The 22,174-nt window shown below is 38.7% G+C and overlaps 1 protein-coding gene across 1 annotated transcript; it reads right to left on the bottom strand.

Moving 5' to 3' along the window:
* Positions 1 to 129: 129 nt before the first annotated feature.
* Positions 130 to 19,811, bottom strand: SHISAL1 (shisa like 1). Its single transcript, XM_009810218.2, has 4 exons — positions 19,745 to 19,811; positions 10,013 to 10,226; positions 1,820 to 2,143; positions 130 to 163 (listed from the first exon to the last, which is right to left on the bottom strand). Exons 1-4 carry the CDS (start codon positions 19,809 to 19,811, stop codon positions 130 to 132), a joined length of 639 nt encoding a protein of 212 aa, XP_009808520.2.
* Positions 19,812 to 22,174: the final 2,363 nt, after the last annotated feature.

Genomic DNA, 22,174 nt, shown 5'->3' on the forward strand with positions numbered 1-22,174 from the left:
AAAGAACCAGTTTTATGGGAACTGAGGGGAGCGCAGACAGACGGTTCACTGGGGAAGGGGTGAGGGTTACTGGAGTGACTTAGCAATGCTCATCTCCTGCAAACAGGAAAAGGAGCATACGGGATATGCTCACCTGATCCTAACATACATTCCCCGCTTAATGCTTCAAAAAAAGCAAAGAAACAGAACAACAAAAGTCAGTAATGGAAAGTGACCAAGAATCCTTCAAGAATTATTGAATAGTTTCCTTTAATTTGTAATGGTATGAATTACCAAGTGGTATAATCAGGCTAATATTTTTTTTTTTTATATATATATATATATTCATGCAGCCATTACATTTTTATATATACACACATACGCGCACACACATGTATTAAGCTAGAAGACAATTATTGTACTACAAATGTTGATCTTAACCTGTATAGCAATTCTGACTGGACTGGGAAATCAATGTGCAAAAAAGCTGAAGGAATTAGAAGAAGAAAAAAGGGGAGAAGAGGAAGAAGAAGTGAAAAGAAGAGTGCTTATAATTGCGCATAAGCAAGTCTCTATCTTAAGTAGCACTGTTAGACTCTTCTGTCTGAACAAGGCCTGCTAGAATGGTCCTTAAGTCTGATCTGCGCTGGATACATCCAGTACCAGCTACTATGCCAAACAACTTCCTCTTTCACTGATCCTTGTCCATGGGTCAAACTATCAACTGTCTTTTCTATTACAAAAAATCTTCAATCCTATTTGCTCTAGATCTACACTTAAAATTAAAGGGCAAGTTATCGAATAAAAGGACTACTACTTTCATCATACCATCTGAAACACAGTGCTACTCAAAGGTTTCAGACCAAGATGAACGTTGTGGCTTTACATTCTCTACAGCTTCAGGAACTGCTGTTCTCTTTTTCACCCTACTCATTCTTAGATCACTTTATTTGCCAAAAATCAGCACTCAGCCTTCTGCGACACTTCTAAAACACTCTGGTGACTCTGTACCCTCTCTGCCCCCTTCCAAGTCTTTATGCTCTCTTGCCAAGAAAAAAGTCCCCACCTTTCTTGACACCTTATTCAGAGTATCGTTTTATTCAGCTCTCTTCCTTTCTTCTGTTTTCTTTGGTAAAAACAGTCCAAAATCATTCAATGCCATACTGTCCCATGGCTATCAGTATTTAGTTTCTTCTATTTATATTGCATGTTCTGCCTGCTCCTGAAGTACCTGTCTCCCATTTGGTCTGGATTTTTTTTGGCATTTTATTTTGGTTTTGTAGCATTTAACTTTACAGTAGCCTACTTGTGTCACTCTGCCAAATGAGATCAAGCTATGCTTTTTTGGCTATGCATATAAAAAAAACTAACCTGGTTTTTATGTTGTTTCTGTGTCTCATGTCACAAATAGTGTGGATTTGTGAATTGAAGCATTGAAGCCATTTCAATGTTGCTATTTCTACAATCTTTTAAAACCAGACCAACAGATACATAGAAACACACAGCAATTTGTCTTTGACACCAGATTAAAATTGATTTTATAATGTTCGACAAAGATTTGTAGTTTATTTGTACCACAGAGTAGGAAAACTATTTAGCATTGAAAAATGGCAGCGTCTGTTTCTCTGAGAACAGTATGAAAAGATGACTTAATATATTCCAGAGCAAGAAATCACTCCTAAGCAGTAATTCTGTAAGACAGTTCATGATATAAAGAATTATGTGCTAGAAATGGTGCCATTCAGCCTGAATTTGCAGGCACGTCCAAATACAGGAGATGGTTCACACTACAAAACAAGAGAGTCAAAAAATATATCACAATATGGCTTAACTTACTTACCAGGCAGATGTACTCTGAAAAGACATCAGGGGTGGGCTTAAAGCATCTCCTTTTAAAGTATGTACTGTCTGTGAAGTTTGAGGCTGTGGCTGAGTTTGAGGCTGTGTCTCTGGCTGAGGCTGTGTCTGTACTTGGCTTGGATCCTGAGCAGGGTTAATCCATCGACTCTGTCCCTGTGTCATCCACTTTCCCTGGATTCCCCACCGTGCCAGGTAAAATTTGCAAATATCATAGTTCATTGAAGAGTAATATAAAAGGTCCAGTACCAGCAAGATCACCACAAAAAAGCCATAGATCCACACTCCTAACAGTGCACTGTAGTTGCTGTGAAAGAAAAAAAGGGAAAACAGAAAAGTTATCTCATAGATCAGTAATGGTCATCGTGTTAGTTTATCAAGGTAGCTTGTTTCATTAATTACAGAAATATAATATATAGATGGATAAAACAAAAATTTTGTTCTAAAGCATGTGTCCTTAAAAATTATTTATTATTTCAATCTAAATACTGCTATACGCATGACATGGGAGGTTTTTAAAAACTAAGGCCCTCTGTCTTAAGAAACTTTTTTATTTCTCCCTCTCATCTGTGTACTTACATCAGCACATATATTTGGTGTGCAATTAGCTTCAATGCTTTAAGTGAGACCACTGGTATGTACATGGTTGAAGGGTTGTATGTCTTATTCTGCAAACTTTCACTCCCAGAGAGTCATCCTACTGAAAGCAAGAGTTAATAATACGAAAATACATGTAATAATTGAGACCGAGGAGTCTCTATACTATTGAAAACACTCACTGCTGACATGCGTTATAAACACTTGCCTTAAAAGGTGTTTAATGTGCTTGGATTTGCTCTGTATTTAATAATTAATTATTGCTGGATACAGCAGATACTTGTAGGAGTATAGGCTTTCAACAGCAACTGCTAAAGATCCCTTAGTTTGCTGGTAATAAATTTAGGAAGGAAGAACATTGACAAGATCATATTATACAATGCATTCCACAGGAAGGAAAATATGTACTACAATTATATCTATATGTTGTTGTAGTTATAATGTGTACATATAGGTAAAGGCCATGAAAATTATCAGCTGCTGACATGGTGCACGGAGCTGTAAAGCTATGAGAGGCAACTAAAGATAGTAAAAGATACAGGGAAAAAAAAGGAGAAAAGGGTATAAGGGCTTAAGAATTTGGAGATCAAAAAGGGGAAGAAGTGCTAAAGCTCTGCTGGAGATGCAATATTATTAAAAGAAAAATGACTGTCAGGTGTAAATGCAGTTTGGACTGGAAACTGTGTGAGCAGAGAGGATGAGGTCAGAACAGAGAAGGAAAGAAATGGGTAAGAATGAGATTGTTAGGTATAAAGCAAAGGCGGCTAATTAGGCCTATGAGCTAATGTGGAAGTACGTGTACCAGAGACTGTAAAAACAAGAGCAAGCAGGAGGGATACTAGTAAAAAACATCATTAGGAAGACAGTCTTGGAGAAAAATTATATGGAAGTAATAGGTGGGCAGCCCACATCTACGTGAACCTGAACCTGCATGAATAAAATTGAACACACACTCAACCATGCTCTCTTTCCCAGACATCCAGACAAAATTAGAGGGAACTGTGTTTTATCAGAACATTGATCAAAACGGAAGTGCTGTGAGAAGAAAAAAGGCTGAGAAGACATATTATAGATGCAAGCCAGAAAGATATTTTGACATTTTAAAAACATAGAATGGTTTGGCTTGGGAGGGACCTTAAAGATCACGTCCCAAGCCTTTTCGTATCTAAACCATTTCAAGTCTGCTTTGAACTTTCACTTCCGTTTAAACTTTTGTATGACTCTCTCATTTTATACGTTAAAAAAATCAGACCTTGAAACAAGAAAGCAGATAAGAAATCAGAAAGAAATCAGAAATCAGATTTTAATTTCTGTGTTGCTGCCTGTCAGCACTTCAGAAGACTTAATTCTTCAGAAGACTGATTCTCCTCTCCAGGGAATGATTTTTCCACTACACAGATATAACGTACTTAGATTAAATGAGGTTCCACAGCAACTAACTGTAAGTAACAAGAGGAAGGTCAGAGCTGTTAATGGGTCCCTTCCTGTGTAACTCTAGGATTACACAAGCCTAGGATTTTAAAAAATTTTCAGGAAATTTCCAGGAGGATTGGAAGTAGACAAAATACAGTGCCTCTGAAAACCCTTAACTCAAGAGTCTTTGCTTTTACTAAAGGCATACACATGCATGCCTAACTTCACACAAGAGTGGGTAGACCTTTGTAATGCATTAAAATCTTTGCAGTCCAGGCACTTGAAAGTGTAACAGGATCTGGTTAATCCAGGCTCCTCAGCAGTGCTACCCTTGCCTTTCAGTGGACTGATTGGGGTAAACTCTCCTATATTCTGCTAATATAAATAAAAGGCAAGTGAAGGCTGGAGAAGTCAGGAAGAAATCCACTGTAACAAATCCTGTTCTTCTTCATCACTAATGCCAAGAGGATCCATTTTACAAATAGGTGAGCTGTATTTGATCCATAGTAAGAATGGAAATATTAGAAAATATGTTATTTTTGTTTTGGCAACAATGTGAGAGGGAGGAACATTTCTTATAGTTAAAAGAATTTGTTTCTATTTTAGGTATTTAGCTTTACCCATCAAAATTTTGGTTAGTGAAAATCAGAGCTATTTTGAGTGTTCCAATTTAAAGCAACAATTTATTAATCATGCCATATGTGAGCTATCCATCTGTTCCTTCTAAATAACATCTGCTTCTCACAAGTACAAAAATGAAAGACTGCTTTATTTTAATTAACAGACAGTGGGACAACAGCACTATCAAAAGGGCCTTGTGAAAAATCACAAGCAAAATTAATAAGTAGTATGTTTTGTACACAGAGGGAAATTCCACACTTTGTTGCTTTCTGTTTCCCAAACTATTAAGATGGCAGAAAATACTGATTTTGCTGATGGCTACCAATTATAGTAAAAATTAAAACTTCTCTACAAATTAAGAAGATGTCTTAATTAGACAATAAACAATCTTACTTACGCTGAATAACAGTAAGGCCAGAGACACAGAGAAGTACTGGGAATCAAAAAATACCTAGGACTTGCTCTCACTGCATTGAACTGAATGATTTAATTGTAAAAGTTTCATCTTGCAGTCTGATTTTCCTGTACTTCCGTGCAGAAGTTTCATTTCAATTAAAAATAAAGTGTGAACAGATTCCAGATTTACCGAGATTGAAATTACAGGGGTTTGTTCCTTCCCAGGGACAGAATACTAAGTTGTGTTGGTGTGGTTGTACCTCCTCTCCCCTTCCCCAGCTGGAGAGCGTGCCCTGCCCTGCTAGTGCTCCCGTCCCTCCCAGTCAGTCATTCTGGAGGTTTCTGTTTAGGTTTAACACAAGGTTTAGCAATATAACACTGAAAATGACTTCTAAAGGTATGTTGCCCAGTCCTCTGCTGCTGCTGGCACACAAATACAAAAGCTAAATTTGGAGTAAAAGTTACAATTTCTTTTTAGCTTCTCGGTGAAACAGGGTAATTCATGGACCTATCAGAAAAACTTAGTAGCTCAATATTTTAAGGTACTTCACCTTTTACAGAAATACGATGTATATATAGTATAGCCTTGATATAGAGCCCACTTGTGTAAATCGAAATATTTACTCTGACCTCAGGGAGCCTTGAACTGGGCTCGCTGAGAACAATAAATACTTCTACCACCCATCTCCTCCTATTCCATCTACAGAATCCTGCTTAGATTCCTCTAACGTCCCTACACACAAATGAAAAGACAGGTTCTGTTATTATTATTCTTACCCATGTGATTCCTTCCATCTAATTCATAAACTTTTTGAGAGAGATGACAAGCAGGTTACGACCAGGCTATAGTTTCTGTAGAAGAGTTTGTTGTTTTTTATGTGCAGCACATGAACAGAAAATGATTCATTTGGGAATTAAAAAACCAACAAATCAAAACAATTGTGAGCAGAATTCTACAGCTGCAGAGTTTAAATGTGGGCAGATGGACACGGAAACTGTTTCTTTCCCTATTCTCCTTAAACGGGGCTGTTACTTGCAGTAGTAACACTTTTTAAGCGTCGCCCCAAGGAGATGCAAGCTTACATCCTAGCAAATGCCTTGGTACTTCTAACACTAACGAAATCTGCGCAGTTTTTGCATGTACACTTCACATGTGATTTTTTTTTACTATTTTGTTTTTACTATTATCTCAAGGCCTTTGCACAATCCTGTGTTTTCCTGTAGAATCTGTAACTGTAGTACCTAAGAGGGCTTCCCAGCTAAATTACACCTTTTTGCAACAGTTGGTAGTGGAATTGATATATTACTTTTTTTGCTTTCTTGTGAAGACAACTTTCTGGGAGATATTTAAGCAAATGCCAGTTCTGCAGGGGACATGCTGTACATGGAGAAAGATAGCGCTACTCTACCCTCACATTGCTTTCGGTGCAATGTTGTAGCCTGGTGTGCAAAAGCCATTCAACCCTGAAAAACTGGAATAAGAGATAAGGAAAAACATGGATGCATTACAGATTGCCATAACACTGTTCCAGTATCAGATTAAGGACCCCTGGCATAGTAGTACTGCTCATAATCCACCAAAACATGCATAATAGAAAATCTGAGAGAGTATGAATACCAGATTAAAGTGAATACTATTTTTAAGAATAGTTAAACAACTTATTAGACAAAATTTTATGGAAAAATACTTTGGATGGCAGAACTCTTCTTGTCTGTTAGACATCATTGGTATTTCTATACTTAATACTAAATGAACTGTTCACATTCAAAACTATTACAGACTGATTAATCTGCATGATCGCAAAGATATAATAGCCCAGTATTCTGCACTTATAAAAACATAGAAATCTGTTGTTATAGTAATGGAAAAAATGTAACTAAACCTGGCTATAGTTATATTGTGTGACTATAGAAGACAAACGTGTTTTTTCAGCTGTGCCATGACAAAGAAGTTACAAGCCACTTCATTAATTTTTTCCCTCAACTGCACTATAAAACAAGAAATTCGTTTTGATAATCACAAGAATGGCTAAGGGGAAAAATAAACCAAATAATAATATTGAAATGAACCAAATAATAATATTGAATCACTCTTCCCTGAAAACTATAATCCTTTTTTTTCAGTTCATTGCTATTCCCGTATCCTAAATCATTCTCCCCAGCCACAGTACAATAGGTTTCATCAGAATTTTTTTCAGTGGTGTGTGAAATTAGATCTAAACAAAGAGCTTACTTTGTTACTGTAAAGTGAACCTTGGCTGCATTAGAATCCAAATAAATTGTCATATATGTTAAATAAAGTCAGAGTGTATTGAGTAAGATGCTTTTTACAATGTTTTTAATGTAGGCATCTAGGCTTCACTTCCTTCTGCCCCTCCACAGCATACTAAAATTCCCAGGAAGTTTTCTCCCAATCCCAGTGAGCTCAGGGTGAGGAGATATCTCTCTCTCTGTCTCACTACAGTTTTATGTAGAAAATTGGCATCTCTTCATTTTCCTGCCCCTGATTGATTGATCAGAAGTGAGGTTTCGGGAAGTTACAAAAAGGCAATACCAGTTCCACTCTTGCACTTCTCTAAGTTACACCTCCAGAAGCTTTTTATTGTATTTAGCATGATTTCACATACCTTTGCAAAAGATCAGCACATAGCTAATGTCCACAGGGAATTCTGGACTGAAGACATATATGGTAAACAGTCTGCAGGTGGTTCTCAACCATGAGTCTTACCAAGATAGACTACAGAGGTAGGTCTTTCTCCATCACAACTGAATGAGGTGACTTTTTTTTTTTAAAAAAGATTGCTGAATGAAAACTAATATAAAACCTACACTATACTCTAAATATTTTCATTAACATAAATACTGTAGTTCGTAGAATACCAAATTAGCTTTTTCCCATTGAGGAACTGCTCACACGCAACAGCCCTATAGTATGCAGAGCCCTATATTTATTTCTGTGGGTGTGTGTGCACGTGTGTGACACAGACGTGAGCGGGCATGCAAACGGAGAATGCAGGAGGCAAAGAAACGTTCTATAGCCCAGGGCATATTTTGCAGTCAGACTGTACCTGTTCCTCTGTGCGTATCTGCTTTAGAAAGTGGCTGATTGCCCTGTCCATTTCAGGTTGTTGATGAAAGGAAGAACAGAAGGGACTTACCTTAGTAAACTCTGGCCATGACTACATGGAGTAGCTGCTGAGATATTGGAAAAAGCCTGAGGAATTGTCTTTCTGCTTGGCTGAACTACAATTGGCCAGTAACATCCCAAACTCTGTGATGAAGCTGCCTGTTATGCAGACTTGGTTGTTCAGCAGTGTTGGTGCAGGGTTTACAGAACAGTAAGGGAAGAAATAAAGCAAATTTGCTGTGTGCAAGACAAAGAATCGGGAAAGTGTGGGGGCAATGGCCACACTAGTCCATTCTTGAGACTCTCTTTTTATCACTCTGAGTGTGAAGCGGTTTCTGGCTCTGTCTGCGACTACGCGCACAGCCCTTTGGTACCGAGAGTCCTGTGAGGACCTCTCTTCAGGCAGGCATCCGACTGCTGCCACGGTAGCATGGTCATCCCAGGGAACACAGGGGGAGCACGTCCTACTTTTACCACAGGGCGTATGTAGAATATGCATTGCGTGGGGGCACTGGCGCATACTGTGGTACGAACTCCACCAGGCTGTCTGGCAGCATATACGTTGGCAGAGTTGGGCAGCCCCAGGTGAGGGTGCTACCAGTTTCTAGATTGTCCGGACTGCACAAAGGGTGGAGAAAATGGATGGCCTTTAATGGGCCTGTTAGACTTGAAGTCTCTCCCCAGCATTCCATGGGATATGTTCTCATGAGGTTCCCAGATGCACTACAAGGCCAAGGTGAGGAAATTTCACCTCAAAGACATAGCTGCACATACCGTAACAAGACAGTATAGATCCACATTGATTTAACGGTATCTTATATGGGTAGAGTCTATTTTTGTCTTTCTTTTACACTACACAGTACACAGACTTCTCTATTGAGACTGATTGTCACTTTAACACCTGTAAAGTTGTATGCAACTTCTACATCTACGCAAGATTCAAACTTCTCTAGGCAGAGCTGTATGAGGAGTGGTTGTTACGGAAGACGACGGTTTGCTGACTCTGTGAGCTGGCTGCTGCTGGAGGCAGCTGCACACAGTGAGTTAAAAGAGCCGACATCAGTATTCCAGCACCATAGCCTCCTAGCAGCCTGGCACCTGCTTCCATAAGAATGAATGACAACACACCGACTGGCTTTCGCACTGCAGAAGTAAACACTAAAATTCCTGTTGTAAACCAAAATCAATAGCCTGGAATTCCAGTTGTCTTTAATCTGCCCCTTCCTTGCCCTGGAGGGGTGGGATAGCAGAATAAAATGGCAGGGGAAAGCAGATAGATCAGAATTCAACCTTGGGGGTTCTATCAGCTGAAGGTTGCCCTCTGCACCAAGAGAAATCGCAGCAGATTAGTGTGGCCACAATGTCAAATATGAAACAGGAGACAGACCACAAGTGAAGATTTTGTCATCATAAATAGGTAATCAGTAACAAAAATCTACTCGCTACTTATTGGTTCTCTAGAAAAAAAGTTACTGACATTTATCTTGAAGGACAGGCCCCAGCAGTACATGGAAGTATCCCAGGTAATAGGCAAGGAGACCACACAATGCTGGTACATAAGCAAATACATTCTGTTCCCCAAGGTCAGTGATTACGAGAGAGTTATATTCAAAACATCAGAGATTCAAAATAGTGCATTTGATTGATACGGAAAATGTCAACTCACTCCCTCTCTCCCTTATAGACAGCTTTGGGGGTTATTTTTACTGACAGACGTTTAAACATAGTTTGGATCAGATTGGGGTCAGGGGAGAGACTTTTGTAACTTTTATATGCAACTTTTACATACATGCTGTCTTAGCCCATGCTAGGACACACATGCTGTTTATAGCCCATGTCAAAGCAAAGAAAGCAAAGCTAAAATACCCTTCTTTTAGGAGTTCTGTAACAGCAAAAACCTTTTAGTAATGTTTTTCTCTATGTGCAATTATCCTAATTGCTTCCATCATTAAGTACACCTCAGAGTATGTTATTAGACCAAGAACAGTTTGGTGAAGAGTACTTTAAAACTCATTTACTTACTTATGCATATATCCATCTGCGTTCCCTGTTAAGTTCATCTGCATAACAGTCTGAAATTCTGTCTCATTGCAGCAGTATTTAAATACTGTGTTGTTATGGTGACAGCAAAAGATGTAAGATTTATTGTCAGAAAGACGGGGGCAGTGAAAACCAAAGTGGTAGCGACCTTTGTAGTCCGTATATGGCTCGCAGACCCGAAAATGTGCAGACAACACTGTAAAACAAAGAATATTGGCTTTGTGAGTCACTTGTGTTATCTGCATGTTATGAACTATAATTTTTCATTGGTTAAGCTTAAACAATTGTTGTTTGATTTCTGAAAAACATTAATATTTCAGAACTTTCAACATCATAACATTTAGTACTAAAAGATTACAATATTTAGCCTCTTGTTGTATTTTGACTTTTATTGTTACTATGTTTCTGATTACTATTATTTCTTTTAAGGGAAGAGAAGAAATGCCCTCCATGCCAAGAAGCACAAAAATATTCAGGGAAATGTTTTCATACTGCTGTTCTAAATATATGGCTATCCATAACCCCCAACAATCTTCATGCTTGATTCTCCTGGGATGACTTCATAAAAACAAAAAGTCTATGTAAAAACTGCAATAAAAGTTTGATGGCACTTGATTTACAGTCAACTGTTCTTGACAGAAAATATATTCTCTATTGTAAAGGTCATTCTTTGATAAGGCTTATTCTGCCAGAAATAGTAATTACAAAACAGCATAACAGACCTGAACAACTTTGAACTTGCAAATAGATAGAATTAATAGAAATACAGCTATTCCTGGGAGTTCTTATACTTCCCCTTTATTAAATTCTCATGTAAAGTGTTTATTACATCTCTGAGAACATTTTTTACGGGAATATGTCACACTGATTTCACCATTGCTTTTCCTGGAAAAAAGAAGAAAAAGAAATGCTCTCCATATATCTCCTTTGAAGCTGACTGTGCGGTGATATGCACACTGTGGGTACGTCTACATGGTAAGACTGCGGGCAGGTGCAAGCGCTCTGACCATGCTCTAAGCCAACTGCTTGCGAACAGCTCTGAACTGGAAGCTGTGCAATCACCTTAGTTTCCCTGAGCTGATCAGCCCTGCAGAGGGGCAGGGTATAGATCCCTTCCCATACGCTCATAAGCAACCACACGCGACTTCCTGGTTGATCTGAAAAGTCTTGTAAGAGACAATACCTCGATCCACATACTGCCAACATTTTAACTCATTTACAGTTTGTGTTATGGTATGCCTTATGGCATCATTTAAGATTTCATGTACCGTACAGAACCCCCAAAGGCCTCACACTCTAAGGAAAGTGAAACGTAGAAAGAAGTCTGAATACTCTTACCAGTGAAATGTTTTTACTCTGATTAGAGAACAGAGGCACAGCGATGCACTTCATAAGGTTACACCCATTAATAAAGGATATTCACTTTAGACTAACAGAATTAACCCTTGTAACTTGGTGTATGATTTTTGTATCAGCTTACCAATACAAGAGGTTACAGGTAATGACTTGCACGGATTTAGCTGAACTGTATTGCATCTCTCCACACATAGTCCCTGTTGATCTGTAATTGCACCTGTGTACTTTATCCATCTAATCCTCATTTCTTTCTGCGTTGCTTAAAAAAGTCTATTCCTAACACTTTTGTTTCTCAATTTCATAAAATATATTAATTTCAAGAATCTCTCACTCGCTTTCTGTAGGTCTAGTCACATTTTAAGGATTGTGACAGTGGAAATTACTTCTTTATTTGTGTATATAGAGGGAGCCTAGAACAAAACCCAGAGTACTAAACTGAAGAGAAAACAAGGTAACTTGTACTGCCCTCTGTGCGAAGGAAAACCACTCTAAACATTTTACGTTTATATATATACACACACATGCTGGCACGCGCACACACACATACCTGTCATCATTACTTTAACAAAAGAGAAAATCCTTTTGTAGATTATTTCAGTCAGGAACTGAAAGTGCTAGAATAACATGTCCTGGTTTGGGTTGGGATGGAGATAATATTCTTCCTAGTAGCTGGTATAGTACTGTGTTTTGGATTTAGGACGAGAATAATGTTAATAACACAGTGATGTTGCAGTTGTTGCTGAGCAGTGCTTACACTAAGTCAAGGACTTTTCAGCTTCTCACACTGCCCTGCCAGGTGCACAAGAAGCTGGGAGGGGGCACAGCCAAGACAGGTGACCCAAACTGGCAAAAGGGATAGTCTATACCATATCACGTCATGCTGAACAAAAACAGGGGACACGGCCGCTGCTCGGGAATGGGCTGGGCATCGGTCAGAGGGTGGTGAGCAATTGCATTGTGCATCACTTCCTCTGTATATTCTTTTATCATTCTTATTTTTTTCTTTTCTGTCCTATTAACTGTTTTTATCTCAACCCACGAGTTTTACTTTTTCTCCTATTCTCTCCCCCATCCCACTGTGTGTGTGTGGGGGGGGGTGTTGGGCAGAGTGAGCAAGTGGCTGTGTGGTGCTTAATTGCCAGCTGCAGTTAAACCATGACATAATGCTATTTCCAAAGGAACATAATATTAGAGAAAACTAATTACATATCTGTTCTTGCCTTGCCTGGGAAAAATGTGTGTTCCAAATCTGAGGATGCTACAATCAGTAAAGAAACTCTTTCTTTAGACTTAGGTTTTCAAAACCCTCTGTAACTCTTGCAACAAATCTGCATGTTCGAATTCTGTCACAAAATCCACAAAGCATGTAATTGCATGAACATGTATTTTTTTGAACAAGTACTTACTTCCCTGCACCTCCCCTTAATTAACACAGCAATAATGAAAGTGTTTCAGGATTGATTAAGTTTTGAAAAAACTCAATGGTTGCAGTTGGAAGGGACCTCTGGAATCATCTGCTCCAATCCCTCTGCTCAAGCAGGACCACCTACAGCCTGTTGCCCAGAACCATGTCCAGATGGCTTTTGAATAGCTCCAAGGATGGAGACTCTACCACCTCCCGAGGCAACCTGTGGCAGTGCTCAGTCACCCTCACAGTGAAAAAGTGTTTCCTGACGTTCAGAGGGAACCTTCTCTGTTTCAGCTTCTGCCCATTGCCTCTGGTCCTGTCATCGGGCACCACCCAAAAGAGCCTGGCTCAGTCTTCTTTACATCCCCCCATCCAGGTATTTATATACATTGATAAGATCCCCCTGAGCCTTCTCTTCCATAGGTTGAACAGTCCCAGCTCTCTCAGCCTTTCCTCGTACGAGAGATGCTCCAGTCACATTCATCACTCAGTGGCCCTTTGCTGAACTCTCTGCAATAGCTCCATCTCTCTCTTGTACTGGGAAGCCCAGAAATGGACACAGCACTCCACGTGCGGCCTCACCAGTGCTGAGTAGAGGGGAAGGATCATCTCCCTCGACCTGCTGGCAGCCCTCCTACTAATGGAACCACAAAGACAAAGAGCTTTCCAGGCAGCTGGCCCCCAGCATATACTGGTGCCCGAGGTTCCTCCCCAGGAAGGTGCAGGACTTAGCACTTCCCCTTGTTGAACTTGAGAAGGTTCCTGTCAGTCCATTTCTCCAGTCTATCCAGGTCCCTCTAGATAGCAGCACAACCCTATGGCGTACCAGCCACTCCTCCCACTTCTGTATCAACAGGAAACTTGCTGAGGTTGCTCTCTGTCCCATCATCATTTTAGTTTTAACTACGTATCATTTGTTTTTGGAAAAGTTAAATCTAGAAAATGATGGGAGAGACATGTGGCATGGGAGAAATTCACAAACTAAATAGAACTTTTAACTAAGTATTTGATTTCTAACAAGAACAGGAGCTTGATTCAGTTACTGAAGTACAGGTCTCCAGTGCCAGCTAAGATTTCCCTAGGCTGGTCTGTCTGGTCTCCAGCTTTCAGTGATGGAGATGCAGGTCTCTTGTAGGTCCGGTGCACACATGGATGATCTGGGGCAAGGCAAATGGCATTAGATGCACATGGTTAGGCACTGATAAAGGTCCAGAAGTGTTTTGTAAATGTTTGATATCAGCTTGCAAGGGTGCATTACATGCATTACAATGAGTGTAGTTCCACTAGTCATTATTACTAGGAAAAAAGGTGAGTCCATGCCTGATGTCAACAAACAGAAAATAAGTCATCTTGTTGGACCTAATAAATGCAAGTGAAGGGATCGCACATAGTGTAGCACTGCACTCCCAATAGTGATGTTTATCCACGGTATTTTTATTTACAGTATCCAGCAGAAGAGCACCCATCTAACCCTTCTCTGATAAATGGCCAGCTTCAGATGCTTCAAAGGAAGATACATATGTGCTATATTGAAAAAGCTGCGCAATAAACTCTCTAGTAAGAAAAATGTTTTTCTGTTCTTCTCCTTTAGGGGTTGCTTATGTCCTGAACATTTGTGTTTGGGTTTTTTCTCCCCACCTTGTCCAGTGTTCTCCCTAACCAGCCGAAAGATAACTTTCACTGAACCTACAGATTTCTTATCAGAATTAGATGGCTTAATGCATGCACTTCTTCAGTTGCAGCCGTAGAGAAAATATAACTGATCTGAACTGATCAGTTTGACAGTTCTCACTTCTTAGCCATCTCGACTTACTCCTTCTTAGTTGGAATATCGGCACTTTAATTATATCAGCTGCTCTTAGGAAACAAAATTTTCTTCTTTGATACCTGCAAAGCCTCAGAGTGCAACACAAGTTTTGTTTATCATGCATTATCAACAAAATCATAATTTTTTTCAAAATGCAGGTATAGTGCCTTTTATGGCTAAAGATATATTAACTTACTTTTCCTTTTAAAATTTACATTATTACAACTACTTACATGTTAGTAATTTTTGAAGCCTCCAATATAGATGGTGGTTTTGAGTTTGGGACATTTTAACAGAATACATTTATTGCTAGAACTAGCTTTGCAAATAACAGGATAGCAAAAATGTCATTTCTTGTATGTTATTACTACAACTTAGCTTAGGTGAATTACACCTGTGTTAAGCTACCACAAGTGAACAGCAGCCCTGCAAGGTTATACCTGACTTGTATATACATCTACTGCATGCTGTAAGAATTAAAACTAGTTCTTTATGTTTCATAAGTGATCGAATACGTCCATTCTTCTGAAATTATTCAGTGCTCTGAGAGAGACATTGCATTGTAAGAATGCACTAGAGGGCTATAGGGCCCTAAGAAGTTTAGCTTGCTCATCACTACAAAGTGGTTTAACTTAACAGCTCATGTGAAAGTGTCCCCTGATCCCTAGGCAGGTCCTTTGCCCATTTTAAAAGGAAAACAAACACCAGACTTCTTTGGGGATGAAAACTGGGGGAAGGATGACTACAAAATGAAGGGAGAATGAAGATAACATCAGGTCAGAGGAGGAGTGATGTCTGTAATAAAATGTAGTCCTAAGCAAATCCTTAAATAGTAAAATGTGTGTCAGTGATTAAAATAAATGCACAAATAAGAGCATAACATGATGACTGAATTACAGTCTGAATTTGGTAGTCAGTGTGTGGTGGGTTAACCCTGGTAGGCAGCTAAGCTCCACAGAGCTGCTTGCTCACTCCCCCTCCCAGTGCGATGGGCGAGAGAATCAGAAGGGCAAAGTGAGAAAAATTGTGGGTCGAGATAAAGACCGTTTAATAAATGAATAAGGAAAAAACCCCCAAGAACAACAACAAAAAAACCCCCAACCCACAAGTCATGCTAAAGCAATCACTCACTACCAGCAGACTGATGCCCAGCCAGTCCCCAAACAATTTTTGGGTAAATTCCCACCCCAGTTTTATCGCTGAGCATGTCGTTATAAGGTGCGGAGTATCACTTTGGCCAGTTCGGGTCAGCTGTGCCAGCTGTGTCCCCTGCCAGGCTCCTGCCCACCCTGGCCTCCTCGCTGGGGTGCACAACGAGAAACAGAAGCGGTCTTGACCCTGTGTAAGGGCTGTTCACCAACAGCTAAAATACTGGTGTGTTACCAACACTGTCTTGGTCACCAATCTAAAAGACAGCACCACGCGTGCGGTGAAGAAAATTAACCCCATCGCAGCCAGACCTAGTACACAGTGGAAGAACTTCATCAATTTATTGTAATCTGGGTAATTTTACTTGCTGTCTTTGCTTCTCTGAGAATCAGAGATCCAATAAACAAAGTGCAATATTTTTTTTAAAGTATTTTTCCTGAAAATAACTTTGCTTAATTCCTGAGGATTAAAGAGCCTTATTTCTACAGAAATACTTCAGATGAAAGTATTGTACCTGAAAGGCTCTTAAGTTGTCGTTGCAAAGATGGCAGCTGTTCCTGAAGTGGAGTTGCATGTGCAAATTCTCACACTGTTTTTGAAAAGTATTATTGAACAGCTAAGTGATATAGATGCTCCTATCTCTGTTCCTACTAATTTTGAGAGGAGAATAGTCTGTCGTGCTTCAAATGACTGATTTAAGCTCATCTTAAGATTTATCTACTCTACCTTAAAAAGTAAACAGCCAGTGTACATCAAACTGTTACTTCCCTATCTGTTCACAGTTACAGATCTGTGTAATGCTGATTAAATTTTTAATTTAACTACTAAATTTTTAAAGCCCCAAGGCTTTCAGAATGGCTGGTCTTTATAAGCTTTTCATATGGATCTACAGAAATATTCACACGTGTGCATTTTTCTTGGCACAATGCCAGTCGTTTGAGATCCTCTGATAATTTTCCTATATGGATGTTCATTTCCTACTTCAAAGGAAAAATACTGTAATGTGCAAATAATCTGTCAATTTTTGCTTGTTAATATAAGGCTTGCTGTCATCCCTGATTTTATAAATGTGTTTCAATCCATTAAATGAATATAAGTATTGACATTACTGCAAAGCAAATCTAAGAGTTAGTGGTGACAAAGGGTATTCTTCTGGCATGACTGCATGCTGCTCCTCCCTTTAGTATGCACTCCTTGTGTGGCTAGTACAACTAGTAAGTGTTCACAAATCCTAAAAGTGCGTGCCATTGGGACCTTGATAGCATTGAAATAAAATCCGTCTGAAGTTTCCGTATTCTCAATTCAATATCATCCTTTTTTACAAAGAAGCCATAGACTACCTACTATGAACTGAAACCTTTCTTTTCAGCCTTATTTGTCCCTGCCCTGAGAGCATTTTGCCCACGTTAGGCAACTGCATCTCCTTCTTAACCACACAGCTAAAGCTGCCAAACTTCATCCTCATTCTGAGCCACGACCTCAGTATCTGACCACACATCTGCTCCGTTGCCACTGTCACCGCTTCTCTCCTTTCCTGACACAACGAAGACCGGGCTCTGGGAACTTTTCTGCTACTCGTGCCCATACTTTCATTCTGCTTGTGGAGCCAGTGAAAGTTACGCTTCCAATTGTTAAGTGCAGTTTTCAACCATGCATGCAGATTTTAGAAATTTAGTACTACGATTGTGAATCTGAGTATATCAAAGGCTTGAAAGTAAAGCATGATCTTACAGACAGAAGTCTGTAAATCTAGGGAACTCAAAAGGAGCTTGCACTACATTTTCCTTTCAGCTCAGTTTAAAAATTACATTCATGTAATTCCAGTGAGAGTAGCATCCTTCTTTTCCCCTGTCATTCTCACTGCATAAAGCCAGTAGTTTTGCTTTATGGAAGCTGACCTGTCTTGGACAAAAAAATTTACATTCATGCTGGCTGCAAAATAATAAAGTTCATCCTGTAAAATGCATGTGAGTTAGCAATGACCTAAACCCACTCCTACAGATGTCAGTAGTAAAATTCCCCAAGGAGCAGAGTTAGGCTGGCATGAAAGGCTTGTGATGATTTCGGATTAAGCCTGTATTCTACATGCTAATAATGGATGTCAGATAATAAAATACTAATAGCCAAGGAGCAACAAGAAGATAAGGTACGCATTTACAAAGACAATAGTTTGTGATGTTAACAGATAAATTATGTAAGAAGTAAAAGCTGTATGTAACTAGTTTCAAATTAAAACATTGTACTTCAGTGGCAGTACTTTTCTTCTAAGAGAAAAAAATACCGGAACACTGGCTTTATGTCTGGGTTTAAGGGAATAAGTGTGTATATATACCAGTGGCTGACTACTTCTATTTGCACACACGGTGTCATCGCAGTGTCCCATTCAACTGGAACATGGGTATTTACATCATCTTGAGGAAAATGGTTGGAGAAGTGGGATCTCAGGATCTCAGTATCTAGTAGAAGTTCCCTATAAAGAGTGGTAAAGGGATGAAAACCTAAAGATCAGCAGAAGAGACTGGAGGGGCTGGAAAAGTTTTGTGATGCTGGATCACTGGGATACATCCACTGAAGTCTTCTTGAATAATTGGCTTCATTCATGCAGCAGGGAAATAGCTTTCTGAAATGACTTTAACCTGGAAAACAACAAAGAAGCTGCTACAACCCCTGTGCCTGATTCTAGTACACAGGAGGAGGGTAGTTACATAACTAGGGATGCAGCGCCATACATAGGGATAGCAGTGGAAGGACTCTAAAGCAAAGAGTGTTTTAAGATTAGGCAGAGAAGTAGTCTAATTGATAATATTATAACATTGTTAGTAAAAGGACTGTGTCAGTTACAGCTAAATAAAGAACTATCATCAGCAAGAATCAACTTGAACACTTGCAAACAAGCAATAAGAATGTGGGCAACAAAATGCACACTTGAATTAACTGATGAGGATCTAACACTGAATATCATAGGCATTACGCAGACAGAGTAGTAACAACTCTAACTGGAGCACAAGGATACTTTAAGATATATAATGGCTGGTAAAGTTTTAAGTGTGGTGGTTAGGGATGTGATGTAGTACAAGGGAATAAGGAGCAGTGATGGAAAAGAAAATCTTTTTGGATTAAAAAGGTGCTTTGAGAATGGAGGATGAAAGACGTTTTACTGAGAGTTAAAAACTTGTAGGATCAAATCTATTTGGACTAAGAACCTTTTCAATTATCTCTTTTTAAATATGCATTCACAATTACAGAAAACTTTAATGTCATAAATAGCTCCTGAAGAACAAATGCAACTAATAATCAGAGCATTCGACTAATTGTCAATCTAACAACTGACAGACTTCTGCGCAAATCCTTTCTGTGTGCTAGAAGCAAACATCTAGGGCAGATCTACCAAGCATCAGGAGAAAAATCTCTGGAACCATTCCCTGGTTCAGTCAATTCTTTAGATTCAGGAAAATAACATAGTATTTGCATACCATGATGTCATGCATTTTTCTTTTAAATATATGTAAGACAACTTACATTGTATCTAACGTATTCATCTCAAGAATAGCTGAAGTTCCAAGTTCAATCCTTCACATGCTTACATACTCTTGTGTGCACATATAAAAACACACAATTGCAACCCAACTTGCTCTGCTTTCAACAGATGGTTATTTAGCAAAATCGTTGGATTGTACAGTGGTGTAGAGCTTGCTTTTATCTTTTAGATAAGCTGAAAAACTATCATATCAAAACAGTAGCTTTGTTTCTTCTAAATTTTCAGCCTGCTTTACCCTGTCAGTCCCCCACCACCTTTTCGTTCTTAAACTGAATTTTCAATTGCATTTCAAATTCCAGCTTCCAGTTCTTAAATACAAAGAGGCTTTGTTTATTTATTACTCAATTAACAATCCATTTGATCTTGTTTCTTTTGTAGGAACCCAGTATTAAATCGCAACTCATTTCTCCCTGTGGCACACATCAGTGAAAGATAAATTCAAACCATAAAAGTTACCTGCTGACAAGAGTAATGAAAACAGAACCATCAGCGCATTCAAGGACTGTTGACCACAACTTGTCATCGTTGGCTTTCATTGGTCCATTAGAGAATTACCTGTTGGACAAGAGGCAACATCATGGTTAAGTGTCTGTTTCATCTCACTTTCATTGTTCAAACTTTCACTTCCCCACAAAGCTTTGGTAAAACGAGATGGCTTCACACAGTAAGAAAAAAAAAATCATACTTTTTTCCGGACTTAGAAGTGAAATAAATTCTCCTTTCTATGATTTTGTTAAAATCCCTTTCTCGTTTCACCATGAATGTATACATCTATTTAGATACTTTTCATTAACCCAGAATAGAGATGAATCATATAAAGTCTTTATTGGATATTCTCACCTCCCCTGTAATCTACATTCAGCAAAACTGTGCTTGTTTTACTGTCACAAGAATGGGCTGTTGTATTATGCCTATAAGGACTAGAAGGATATAAACAATATAAAAATAAATTGGCTGCTTTGAAAGTCAATCTGTTTTACCCCATTAGAGGGTGCAGTCGTTCAGAAAGTGGGTCGAGCAACTGAGATGGTTGGAAACATTACAAAAAAAGGTCTTTTCATTAGAATCGGAGCTTTTAATGGGATTACTATTTCTTGTTTTCCTAGAAGTGAGGGTGAGATGTGATGCAGTTTGGTTGGCAGTCATCATAAAAAGGCTATCCTAGTTTTTTGCAGAACAGCCCCACAACTGGGTGAGTCCAGTTGCATCTCATACGCACATTGATTCAACGTCACCAGCGGCACATTCTACAGCTCTAGCAGAGGCTCTGTCCCAATACGGGTGTCGTCACCAACATCAGTAGGAACGTTTCGTACCCTATCCTGTTGTCATTGCTAATGCAGACTAACGCTGGACGTATAAGGTCTTCAGCATTCTGAACTCACGTTGACATTAGAGAATAATAAAGAGGTAATTTATTTGTTAGTACAACACCACTGGGAGCTTGGGCTATAAAACAGAAAGCCTAGGTGGTGCTACTGAAAGATGGTGGGGTTAGTTTAATTCTTGGGTTGTTAAAAAATTGTTCTAAGGTGTAAGAAGCAACTTGGAAAAAAGAAAGGAAAATGGCAATTTATGTCAAAAATTGCAGTTTCTGACAGCTCAAGAGCAAAATGATGCCAAATGGTTATGAAGTCAGTGCTTTACCATATAAACACTAGGTAGTTTACTAATAGGTGTCTACTACAATCTACTGAATCAAATTAAAATCCCAAGACAATTGCACCTGCTTGTAACAAAAGGGGAGGGTGTGAAAATCAACATTATCATGAATAGCTAAATTCTGAGTAACATATGTGGGCACAGGAGAGGAGACACAGTGCTAGCTACAAAGTGTTTAGAGACAAAAGATTTCTCACTAACAAAAAATGCTGTGTCCAGCACAAGCAGATTCTCTAAGAAGTCATCTTAGCAAATGAAAAAAACAGATCACAAACCTAAAAATCAATGGTAACTTTTGTACAAGAAATCATGACAGTTTATACTGTTATCTGCAAGCATGATTAACATCCAAACCATTGTATTTGTAGCTTTAAAATAAGTCAGTTCTTCCAAGGGGAAAACAATCAGAAACCATAACACCATAAGGGAAAAAAAAGTGCAGAAAACAATGAATGCTAATTCAGAATATTTCTCTAAGCATCAATCCTGTTTGAAAAAGCCACCACTTTTTTTTCAGAAGGAATATCATATTAATTAAAACACCAAGCAGACTTAAAGTTAGAATTGCATAAAAAAGAATAATACTGACTATAAGTCAGAGGTTAAGAATGTAGGAGTTTAATCAAGAAAAACAGATACAAAGAACAAGCCATTGCCAATATTGTTAGAAATAAAAGGAGTAAGATTTTTTGTTGAGTAAACCGAAGCTGCAGGAATTCTGATAGTGATTCATTACTAGAGGGAAATCTTGGCTTTAGTAACAGTTAATTAAAAAGAGATCAATAGGCACTTCTGTTGTGTATCTGGGAAGAGACAGATGTTTGGTATAGCTGAGACTATTAAATATTTCCATATCAAGAATAATTTAGGATGACATTAATGAGTTGATACTAAGGTTTGTAATTTGATATTTGCAATTCTGTGTAATTTGTATCCAGTTATTTTAGAAGAGCTGGCTGGGGGACATATATATCCTTTTTTCAGTTTGTTGGGAAACTATGGCAGCTTTCAGAGGACCTGAAGAAACCGAAGGACATTTTTAGAAGTAAATGAGATCATCCAGGTAATTACAAGCTTGTGAGTGTGATGTGGATCTAGAGAAAGTTAATGGAATGGTTAATATAGAATCCAATTAATAAATAATTAAGGATACTAATATAATTAATGCATATCACTGTGGGTTTGTGGTAAAGCAAATTTTATTTCTCTCAGTGTTGTTGTTGA

The sequence above is a fragment of the Gavia stellata genome, chromosome 4 (genome assembly GCF_030936135.1).
Source record: "Gavia stellata isolate bGavSte3 chromosome 4, bGavSte3.hap2, whole genome shotgun sequence".
NCBI classification, from domain to species: Eukaryota; Metazoa; Chordata; class Aves; order Gaviiformes; family Gaviidae; genus Gavia; species Gavia stellata.

What these genes read in the sequence shown, in the direction of transcription:
- SHISAL1 (XM_009810218.2), bottom strand. Translation starts at nt 19,811, where the DNA reads ATGACAAGTTGTGGTCAACAGTCCTTGAATGCGCTGATGGTTCTGTTT. An exon ending in TTCATTACTCTTGTCAGCAG is followed by an intron (nt 10,227 to 19,744) that starts GTAACTTTTATG and finishes TTTGTTTTACAG; the next exon opens with TGTTGTCTGCACATTTTCGG. An exon ending in TTTCAGAGTACATCTGCCTG is followed by an intron (nt 164 to 1,819) that starts GTAAGTAAGTTA and finishes CTTTTTTTGAAG; the next exon opens with CATTAAGCGGGGAATGTATG.